Raw genomic sequence first — 12,052 nt, 5'->3', positions numbered from 1 at the left:
ACGAAACAAACCTCTGGATATACACTCAAAGATGGGACCAGATGACCTCTAATAAAAATAATAATAATAATAATAATAATAATACATTTTATTTGTATCGCTCTTTTCAAAATACTCGGACACTTTACAGAAAAATGGAGTTGAATAAAAACGTTGAGTAAACGTTGAGTAAAAGATACGTACATACAACATTCATTCGTTTACACCAGGGGTCTCAAACTCAATTTACTTGGCGGCCACTGGAGGTAGGGTCTGGGTGAGGCTGGGCCGCATCAGTTTTTCAAAAAAAACCAAAAAACGCATTTATTAAAAACAGAAAAAACTTTGCTTTTGTTCCGATTTTCTACAAGAAAAGCTCTGATAAAACATTCCACTGTTCTCAAATATCTTAATTTTTATTTTTCTACACAAAATAAGATGAAAAATAAATAAACAAATCAAGAATAAAGAAAATCAATCAGTAATAAATAAATATAATAATAATAAAACGGCAAATAATAAAAACTTAAGAAACCACATATAGTTGGTGGGTAGACAAATTATTTTTTTCAGATTAAAATGAACAAAGCATTATTAGAGCCCTGTAGACATGACAAAACACGACTATAGTCACATTTATACTCTTTTTATTTACAACATATTGCGCAACTGCAGGGTCTTGAGACACATGCTAACTCTCAAACTAGAGAGCTAGCGACCTAAACGGTAGCCTCCAAGTTATTTCCTTTAAACTTAAATAGCCAAAAACGTACCACTTCCACACGGATAGGGAGGATAACTATTAACAGTTATTTAACCTTTAACATGAACATTAATCAAACGTAATATTTTTTTCTGGGTACATGATACCATACAGCATCCATATCAAACATTAAACTTTCATATCAAGGCGGGGGCCTCAAACTAGTGTCCTGCGGGCCACATTTGGCCCACGGGCCGCGTGTTTGAGACCACTGGTTTATACACAGTTAAAACATGAGTAAAAGCGGGGCACAGCAGTCAGGTATAAAAAGTTAGACATTAAAACCAGATTTAAAGAGGTGGGTTTTTAGTTGTTTTTTGAAACTGGGAAGGTCAGGGCAAGCACGGAGTGAATGGGGCAAAGAGTTCCAGAGGGTGGGGGCAGCGATGGAGAAGGCTCTGTCTCCCCAGATTCGGAGCTTGGTCTTACAGGGGAGTGCCAGGAGGTTGGAGTCTGAGGAGCGAAGGAATTGTGTGGATGGAGCAGGTCTGTGAGATATGGGGGGGGCAGATCGTGAAAGGATCCTGGATGAGATACCTTGATGGTTTGACCTGCCTGAGACTCTTAACAAGGAAGTTGAAACGTCTGTCAACCTGAGAGAAAATGCATTTCACGCATATTGGCCTGCACAACATCTGGACAAAAACTTCCACCAATGATCATTTTTAGGTGGATGACAATGCCGAAAGAAACATTCCCAGAAGAAATAGTTGTGAAAGTAAGCAATAAAAGGGTGGATGATGCAAAAAAAACCGCATTGCTCATTTTGGACAGCATGACGGCCCATATAACAGATTCTGTGAAAGCAGCCATCAAGAGGACAAACACCATTCCAGCTGTGACTCCTGGGGGCACAACAAAGTATTTGCAGCAACTCCACATCAGTGTGAATTGTGCATTCAAAGTGGCACTTGAGTGGGAGTCTTAGATGCAGACCTGCTAGAAATCCTTTACAAAAGCTGGCTGCATGCAAAGAGTAACTGTTGCACAAGTCACATGTCGTTGGTTCCTTTATAGCCGCTAAAATAAAGTAGTCCATTCTCATTTTGGAATAAATACCGGAAAAGTAAAATCTAATCTTCTTTAGCTATGTGCAGTGGTGGATTTAAGACGACATTTTTAAATGTTCGCAACTCAGTAAGAGTATCTAAAGCAGGGGTCTCAAACTCAATTTACTTGGGGGCCACTGGAGCTAAGGTCTGGGTGAGACTGGGCCACATCAGGTTTTCCCCAAAAAAAAAATAAACGCATTTATTAAAAACAGAAAAATATACAAACTTTTTCAGTGCTTTGGTTCCAATTTTCTACAATAAAAGCTCTGATAAAACATTCTGCATTCTGCACAAAATGAGATGAAAAATAAATAAACAAATCAAGAATAAAGAAAATCAATCAGTAATAAATAAATATAATAATAGTAATAAAACGGCAAATAATAAAAACTTAAGAAACCACATATAATTGGCGGGTAGACAAATAATTTTTTTCAGATTAAAATGGACAAAGCATTATTAGAGCCCTGTAGACATGACAAAACACGACTATAGTCACATTTATACTCTTTTTATTTACAACATATTGCGCAACTGCAGGGTCTTGAGACACATGCTAACTCGCAAACTAGAGCGCTAGCAACCTAAACGGTAGCATCCAAGTTATTTCCTTTAAACGTAAAAAGCCAAAACCTTACCACTTCCACACGGATAGGGAGGATAACTATTAACAGTTATTTAACCTTTAACATGAACATTAATCAAACGTAATCATTTTTTCTGGGTACATGATACCATACAGCATCCATATCAAACTTGCGCGGGCCGCACTAACATTAAACTTTCATATCAAGGCGGGGGCCTCAAACTAGTGTTCTGCGGGCCACATTTGGCCCGTGGGCCGCGTGTTTGAGACCCCTGATCTAAAGGCTTGTTATTAAAAAAAAAAAAAGAAAGTAAATGAAGTTTAATGACGTCATGACCTCGCTCCTCTTGTCTAGCATCGCTACGTCTCTCCATCTCTCCATTGCTGCCCCCACCTTCTGGAACTCTTTGCCCCATTCACTCTGTGCTTGCCCTGACCTTCCCAGTTTCAAAAAACAACTAAAAACCCACCTCTTTAAATCTGTTTTTAATGTCTAACTTTTTATACCTGACTGCTGTGCCCCGCTTTTACTCATGTTTTAACTGTGTATAAACGAATGAATGTTGTATTTTAACGTATCTTTTTCTCTGTTTACTTGTTTTTATTCAACTCCATTTTGTAAAGTATCTCTGAGTATTTTGAAAAGCGCTATACAAATAAAATGTATTATTATTATTAAAAAGTGTTTTTCTGTAAGCACAGTTCAAAGAGTGGGCTCACTGGGCAGTCGAGTTGCCCTCATTAAAAATGGCTGACATTCAACTCTTCATTGAGCCTTACTCCCACTGTGTGCAGGCGAGGTGGTGGAGGACGCCAAGGAAGAAGGCGTTGACAAGGATGTGACCGAGGAGGTGAGGACATGTGACAAAGATGAAGCCAGCAACACTGATGAGAAATTGGAGGAGACGGAAAAGAAAAATGATCCCAAAGCGGGCAGACATGATGACAAAACGGCTGCTGCTGCTCCTGCTGCTGAGGATGAGGACGAGAAAAAGAAACCGGAGGAAACCCTAAAAGAGGAGGCCAAGAAAACACCAATCAGCAGCTTCTTTGGTCAGGAGACACTAATTAAAATATCCTTTCAAAATAACAACAATGACCAACTCTTCTTGTTTACTTGCTAACTGGTAGCGCCCAGGAAAGCGGCAGTGAAGACGGAGAAGTCTGACAAACGTGAAGGCGAGAAGGACAAGAGGACGTCCTCAGCGGAGAACAGCAAAGATGCTAAGAGGTGAGGAAACAGGATGTGATATTGCCATGGAAACACCCGCTATGTTGCCATCACATCACTTTGTCTTCCACAGTGAGTTGGCCAACTATGACCCGTCCAGACCCAACTACCACCCTCTGGACCACGCCTGCTGGGGGCAAGGACACAAGTGAGTTTTTGGGCGTCCTCAAGTGAACCAAAATTCAGTTTGTCTGATTCAACACTTCCACTCCTTTGTCACGCCTTTGATTGGTGGGCCAGGGCAAGGCACGATGGCATCTACACTAGGGGTGTGAATCTCAGCACTGAGGACGATTTCATAACAACTCCATGCACTGCCAGCGATACCATACTTTAACCATACATGGAATTTTCTGGCGATACGATTCACCCTCTTCACGATGCGATACGATAACCATTTAGTTCAAATCAACGCAATCCGATATGGTGCAATTTAAAAATAAAAATAAAATAAAAAAATAAAATAAAAAAAATTTAAAAAGCTTTGGTTCCAATTTTCTACAATAAAAGCTCTGATAAAACATTCCACTGTTCTCAAATATCTTAATTTTTATTTTTCTACACAAATAAGATGAAAAATAAATAAACAAATCAAGAATAAAGAAAATCAATCAATCAGTAATAAATAAATATAATAATAATAAAACTGCAAATAATTAAAAATTAAGAAACCACATATAGTTGGTGGGTAGACAAATTATTTTTTTCAGATAAAAATGAACAAAGCATTATTAGAGCCCTGTAGACATGACAAAACACGACTATAGTCACATTTATACTCTTTTTATTTACAACATATTGCGCAACTGCAGGGTCTTGAGACACATGCTAACTCGCAAACTAGAGAGCTAGCGACCTAAACGGTAGCCTCCAAGTTATTTCCTTTAAACTTAAATAGCCAAAAACTTACCACTTCCACACGGATAGGGAGGATAACTATTAACAGTTATTTAACCTTTAACATGAACATTAATCAAACGTAATCATTTTTTCTGGGTACATGATACCATACAGCATCCATATCAAACATTAAACTTTCATATCAAGGCGGGGGCCTCAAACTAGTGTCCTGTGTTTGAGACCCCAGCCTTACACCTTATAGGCCGTGGGTAGACTGAGCTAGCCAGCTTGTTGTGTGGAGCGCATCATCACTGCTGCGGCGATATCATTATTGGCAGAAACACGGATACCAATATGAAGCACTACTCTCTTATGTCAACGTCAGTCAGCCAGTCCGGTCCATGATAGATGGTTTCCGCTGTAATGAGAACTGCCACTAGGCACAATAAACAAGAATATCAGAAGGCCTTGAAATAGTACGGGAAATAATCCACAAACTTAAGGAAATTGCAGTAAAACGGCAGAATAGAAATGAGTCGAGACATCCTTGACAGATTCTGCCCATGGGATCCTTTAATCATCTTGAGTGTGTATGCTTTCTCATAGAACACACGCAGGGTGGTGCACAACTCTATCTCCTTCCTTCCTTTTTTGAACCACTGCATATTTATGAATGTTAGAGGAATCTGTGCTTTTTTTCTTTTTACAATTCAGGACAGATGCAAAAAAAACTTTGCAAGTGCCAGAACTTTGATAAAGAAACGATAGAATTCAAGGTAGAAGTGCGAGTAAAGTACAAAAGTAGCGAACTAATTTACATTATTGTTATGGAAAATTGGATTTGGTTTTCATTGGACCTTTTGGAATGAATTCATGACAAAAACAAAGCTTCCACTGTGTAAGACTCACCACTTTGACTTGGTTTTTAGTGTCACTGTTAATGTCTTACTGACTCCAGAATCTTTCAGTGTGTTTTTCCATAACTCCCAGCTGGTCTTTCCCTCCAGAGTGCCCTATCTGGCGGTGGCTCGGACCTTTGAAAAGATCGAACAAGACTCCGGAAGGTGAGAGCGCCACTTATAGGCAGGAAGAATGAGTGCTAAATAATGTAACATGACCGTCTGTATGTCCCAGTGTATCAGAAAATGGAAAGAAATTGGAAGTAGGTCTCAGAATGTTTGATTTATCGAAGCTGTTAAGTTTGTCCATAGATGATGAAATCTGGGATAAATGAGAAAAAAAAAAAGAGGATTTGTCAGTGACGCTTCCTGTCTTTCTACATATGCAAATCACGTCTAAAAACGGCAAAGTCTCCCCTCCATGCGGGATTGAAAAGCTCCAGACAAATCTCCTTATTCGCCTCGTCGTGTTGCCGTCTCAAAGCTGCTGTCTTTGTCCCCAGACTGAGGAACATCGAGACGCTGGCCAACCTGTTCCGCTCTGTGGTGCTTCTTTCTCCAGGTAAGCGTCACTTTTATCTCTCCGCGCCGTACGCTGGCAGCCATATGCTCCATCACGTAGGCGCTGATGAAGTCACCTCACTTTCCAGGGTGTATCATTTGGAAGCCTTGATAAAGCTTGGTAGATGTTTTCTTGTCTTGAGAAGTGTGTTTGTCTGTGCACGTAGACGACCTGCTGTGCTGCGTGTACTTGTGTTTAAACCAGCTGGGTCCTGCCTACTTGGGGATGGAACTTGGAGTTGGAGAGACGGTGCTGATGAAAGCTGTTGCTCAAGCAACTGGTAACACACACGCTTTGTTAAAGCATTCATTCATTTTCTACCGCTTTTTCCTCACGAGGGTCACGGGGGGTGCTGGAGCCTATCCCAGCTGTCTTTGGGCGAGAGGTGGGGTACACCCTGGACTGGTCGCCAGCCGATCACATGGCACATATAGACAAACAACCATTCACACTCACATTCATACCTATGGACAATTTGGAGTGACCAATTAACCTAGCATGTTTTTGGAATGTGGGAGGAAACCGGAGTACCCGGAGAAAACCCACGCATTCACGGGGAGAACATACAAATTCCACACAGAGATGGCCGAGAGTGGAATTGAACCTAGCCGTGAGGTCTGCGCGCTAACCACTCGACCGCCGTGCCGCCTTTGTTAAAGCAAAACACTTGTTTTGTTCTTGGCTGCTGTTGTTTAACAACTTTCTCTGTTTTGCAGGGAGACAGCTGGACAAAATAAAGGCAGAGGCTGCGGAGAAAGGCGACCTGGGCCTGGTGGCCGAGAGTTCCCGTAGCAACCAGCGGACCATGTTCCAGCCGGCCAGCCTGACAGCTGGGGGCGTGTTCAAGAAACTGAAGGAGATCGCCAGCATGACCGGGAACTCGGTGAGTCGGCCGATGACTGTTTTGAAATGCAGGACAAAAATGCAGTTTAAAAACAAAAAACAAAAAACAAGACAAAATACCATGAGACTACTGAAGTACAACAGAATTTAATCAATGTTTTTTCTGTAAACGTTTGCAAAACCTTTGAACTGTAATAAAGATTTATAAGGCATTATATTTTTCTGGATAAAGTTATAAGTAGTCATCTCTCATATAAATTATTACGATTAAATTGGTTCCAGACCTTATAGCGATGAATGGATTTCTGCAATATTGGATTTGATGTAAATAAATGGAATACTTTCATATTCAGTACATAAAAAACATTACACACTATTACTCATTATTTACACCGGGTAATACTACAAAGACTGTAGATGAAACTTCCCACTTCCACAACTCCCTCGGCTTCTCTCTCTTTGGGCGTCACTCTCCAAGTCACCTCTTCATCTGGTAGTAGTAGTCCTCTTCATCTGCTCTTGCATGCGGCCAGTTTTTGTGAACACTTTTTCACTGGTAGTCATCCAAAGGTATTGCTTTTAGTTTGAATGCAGCATCATATGCTTTTCAGTGCGTGGTTTCCAAAATGGAAGAGTCTCGGGTTGTCACTACGCACATGTAGAACGCGTCAACATTCGGGCACAACGTCCACATTCCGGTACAGCAGGTGGTGGCATGCACCTAAACATTGGTTGCAACCGACCATAAACTTAAATAGATAGACGTGTACGCCTATGGCGTTACTGTTGCGTAAGATTTAATAGGAAAATTAGATGGACAGATACTTCTTAATTAATCTACAATAAAAAAAACAACACAGCATTTAATCAGCTGAAGCCAGATGTGTTTCCAACATTACTTGCAAGCAGTAAGTAACAATTTATCAGTGTCCTAACTGTGTTTATTTTGTCATGGAGCAAAAACGGTGTCTGTGTAACATTATGGAGTGTGCATACAGGAAGCGGGGTTGCTGTTAGCCATTTCCCACCACCATCAGTGGCTCTACCCGAGTTTTTTTTAAACACTGGTAGTCCTTCAAAAAACATTATACGTTACCAATGCTGGAGGAAACGCTAAAATGCTAACGCTACTTACCATTGAGAGACATCTTGAAATAACTTCGGACTGTTCAGTCTTTACTGCCCGATCGGATTCGGGATCCAACACACAAAGATAAACACCCTTTTTTATCGTCTCCTATAAAGTTGGGTTCCCAGCTTTTAAGGAAGTCCTTTTAAGCACATGGAAGTGTGACCAATCACAGTGGAGTGGGTGTGTCAGGAGGCGGACCGTGGATGGACTACATTAAAAAATATATATTACATTACTATACATACATTACTTATCGTGGGAAGCACGAAATCCAAACAATACAGCTGGAATAGGTATAGATTCTGGAAGAACTAGAAAGCTTTGTGTGCTGGTTATCATGTGGAGCTGCTCTATAGGAGTCCACAACTCAATACAAAAGGCCGAAAATTAGCATAATAGGTCCCTCCTGTTCAATTTTGATGTTAAAAAAAATAGCCACACTTAACTCGCTGACGCTGGGAACACTAAAGTAGACTGGATTGCAAGGTGATTGTAAAGCACTTAATATGCACTTCTAATGCCTTGCACATTGCCACTTCCATATTCTACTGTATTATTATTCATAGTAACAATGCCACAGTCGTGATTAGCTTCTGGGCCGGCTGTCCTGTTCTTGCAATGCAGCTTTTCTCCAAACGAGAATTCTTGGCATGTTGTAATCTCACCCATACTAATTTTTTTGTTGCCTATAACACAAAGCTTAGATGTGGATGTTTTGCTGTGATAGCCGATCATATCTCATATATTCACATTAAATGTACAAACCGTATCAGTGACGCCCTTCATGCTTCATGTTTTCTGAATGCTTCGTGCCTCCCCCCCCAAATAGAATCACCACCTCAAGCATGGAATATAGTATATTTCACTGTTTTTAGTGCTGTCATCTGCAGCTTTTTACTTTTTACTTTTTGTTTCTCCAGATTGTTGTAGTGTAAACGTGCCCTCAAGCAATTAGTTAAGTTCCTTTGTGTTTGCCGCCGTCCCGTCTCCCCCGCTGTCGTGAAGGCGGAACCTGCCGTTTGTTCTTGCCACTGACCTCAAGTCTTTGTGCATTCTCTGCTCGCTCGTCCCCGAATCTCAATTTCCTCTCTCTGCCTCAGGCCATGAATAAGAAAATCGACATCATCAAAGGCCTCTTTGTGGCGTGCCGATTCTCTGAGGCCCGCTACATCGTCAGGTAGGAGTGCTGTGATGCACGTACGTTCACATACACATTAACCCACACGGTGCACACACGGTGCTTAGACCCAGATCATGTGAAAGATTTCTTTGATTGACAGGTCGCTAGCAGGGAAGCTGAGGATCGGGCTGGCTGAGCAGAGCGTACTGTCGGCATTGAGCCAAGCCATGTGCTTGACGTCTCCCCCAAAAGGTAAATGTGAAGACTGTTTGTAGTTGCCAAGGAAACCATCCTGAGGGACACCAATGAGCTTGGATCAAAAAAAATCTGCACTCACAAAGATTTCATTTTCATTTTCTACCGCTTTTTCCTCACGAGGGTCGCGGGGGATGCTGGAGCCTATCCCAGCTGTCTTTGGGTGAGAGGCAGGGTACTAGTGGCAAGCCAATCACAGGGCATATATAGACAAACAACCATTCACACTCACATTCATACCTACGGACAATTTGGAGTGGCCAATTAACCTAGCCCAGGGGTCGGCAACCTTTACTATCAAAAGAGCCATTTTACCCCCTCGCTCACTGAAGAAAAATAGAATGGAGCCGCGAAACATAATTTAACAGCAGAATATAGGGGCTGCATAGCGGTCGAGTGGGTAGCGCGCAGACCTCACAGCAAGGACACCCGAGTTCAATCCCACCCTCGGCTATCTCTGTGTGGAGTTTGCATGTTCTCCCCATGCACGCCTTAAGAAATGTGTAGCAACATGCTCACATCCAGAGCAATTTGCTAGTCTCCCAAGATTTTGATTGAGGGAATTTTGGGATATCACAGTAGAGAAAAAGTGGAGTTGATCAAGTACTCTTGCTAGTATACGGCCTCACAGAAAGTCGGATTTTGTTCAAAAGATGCATATTTTCCTCATTTGGGTGTTAAAACAAATATTTGAGCATTGCAAAGGGAGCCACAACAAAGAGGCTGAAGAGCCACATGCGGCTCTGGAGCCGTAGGTTGCTGACCCCTGACCTAGCCTGTTTTTGGAATGTGGGAGGAAACCGGAGTACCCGGAGAAAACCCACACATGCACGGGGAGAACATGCAAACTCCACACAGAGATGGCCGAGGGTGGGATTGAATCACTCACAAATATTCATTCATTCATTCATTTTCTACCGCTTTTTCCTCACGAGGGTCGCGGGGGGTGCTGGAGCCTATCCCAGCTGTCTTCGGACGAGAGGCGCGATACACCCTGGACTGGTGGCCAGCCAATCACAGGGCACATATAGACAAACAACCATTCACACTCACATTCATACCTATGGACAATTTGGAGTCGCCACTCACAAAAATGATAATGAAAACAAAAAAAACGAGAACAAGAACTTTAACTGCACTTTTGAGAACTGTGTCTAATAATTTGGTCCACTCAGGCAGCTCAATAGTGGAACCAAAATATTAGCCATGCACCATACTATAATATCATAAGGATCCCACTGAGTGCCAGATGATGAACAGAATTTCACACTTATGCTTTTATCAATACAGTTCAACTTCCATCCCATTTATGTCCCCTTTTCTACTTTAGCTGCGACTTTTTGCTTTTTCCGTCTCCTTAAGAACTTCTTTTGCGACCACTGAGTGTGCTGTCAGGATGCTTTTTGAGGATTCGGTCCTCCCTGATGGCCCGATGAAACACAAGTTACGCATTCCTCCCGGCTTTTCCGCTTGACATAGTTTTGTTGAACGATGCTCATGTGATATTTAAATAATTCATCTGGGTAGGTCACATAGATGGCGCTGGTGCCGGCATGCTTTATTTATGGGACGCTCATTAAAGGTGTTTAAATATCCTTTACAAGCGATGTCGATGAATTTAAAACATTTCCTGTCCTAAATCCCCCCCCCAAAAAACACGTTGGTGGTGAATGTGATGTTGGAGTTGAGGAATCACGTTTTTGTGTGTGTTGCTGACGTCTCTGACGCGCTTCTTCTCACCAGATGCTCTTGGCTGCTATCGCCAGCACCGCACACAGCCAATTAATTTGTTTAATGCTGATCCTATTAGTATTCAGGGCTTCTTCACCAGTGGAGGTATGCTTTAATAAGCCAATTAGGCCCAAGGCTCCGTGGGGAAATTTGCATTGATCTGCAGCCTGGACCGGAAATGTCTTGCTTAATATTTTACATTGATTTGTTCAACTGCTATTTGATCAATAGTACACTTTAAAGCCAAACTATTAGCTACGTACATATGAGTATAGTGAAACCTCGGTTTTCATCATTCATTTCTACCAAAATGAGGAAGAAAACCAAAATGTACAAAAACTGAATACCTTTTTCCCCATAAAGAATGTAAGTCATATTAATCCATTCCAGACATACATATTTACACAAAATATTTTATACAGAATAATTGTAGTTCTGGACTTCAGAGCAAACGCCCCGGGTTCGAATCTCCACTAGTATCCGTCAGGAAGGGCATCCGAAATATAAAGTGCTCAAGTCAAAATCAGTATGCAGATCAACAACAACAACAAAAAATATCTGCTGTGGCGACTCCGTAATCAGGAAAAAGCCGAAAGAGAAAAAAGATAAAAATAAAGTGCAATACTGCCGTGCCTTGGTTAACGTTATTAATCTGTTCTAGCCGTTCACACCAAATGGACTCTAACCAAAGCAAATTTTCCCATAGAAAATAATGTCAATCCAATAAATCTGTTCCAGACACCCAAAAATGTTAGCATAAATTTTTTTTACAATAATTATAGTTTCGATGCAAAAAATAAATGGATTCCAAAATTATCACATTACTCTGCTGCAACCACTATTTGCAAAAATGTAAAAAAATATATCAGACTCCATATCAAAGTTATCGAACATACCTCAGACTTTCTGTGATGCTTTTTGCTCATATGTTGATTAATGCACTGTCCTATTCAAATACAGTGGTATGAAAAAGCTTGGGCACCCCTCATAATTTTCAAGATTTTCCTTAATAAATGACTGGTTGTTATATCTTATATATATATATATACATATAGCAGA

At 41.2% G+C, this 12,052-nt stretch overlaps 1 protein-coding gene across 1 annotated transcript in view; it reads left to right on the top strand.

Annotated features, from left to right (window-relative positions):
- lig1 (ligase I, DNA, ATP-dependent) overlaps positions 1-12,052 on the top strand; it is a 57,420-nt gene that overhangs the window by 7,691 nt on the left and 37,677 nt on the right. Inside the window, exons 6-14 of the mRNA XM_058086570.2 lie at positions 3,176-3,433; positions 3,512-3,611; positions 3,685-3,759; positions 5,459-5,515; positions 5,854-5,912; positions 6,079-6,192; positions 6,629-6,795; positions 8,988-9,064; positions 9,168-9,259. Of these exons, the coding sequence (XP_057942553.2) occupies positions 3,176-3,433; positions 3,512-3,611; positions 3,685-3,759; positions 5,459-5,515; positions 5,854-5,912; positions 6,079-6,192; positions 6,629-6,795; positions 8,988-9,064; positions 9,168-9,259 (999 nt within the window). The remainder of the gene's footprint in view (positions 1-3,175; positions 3,434-3,511; positions 3,612-3,684; positions 3,760-5,458; positions 5,516-5,853; positions 5,913-6,078; positions 6,193-6,628; positions 6,796-8,987; positions 9,065-9,167; positions 9,260-12,052) is intronic.

The sequence above is a fragment of the Doryrhamphus excisus genome, linkage group LG11 (assembly GCF_037039965.1).
Source record: "Doryrhamphus excisus strain RoL-2023G ecotype Guam linkage group LG11, RoL_Dexc_Guam_v1.1, whole genome shotgun sequence".
Lineage (NCBI taxonomy): Eukaryota > Metazoa > Chordata > Actinopteri > Syngnathiformes > Syngnathidae > Doryrhamphus > Doryrhamphus excisus.
Note: the sequence above shows the minus strand (reverse complement) of the source record. Positions and strands in the feature narration are given on the sequence as shown.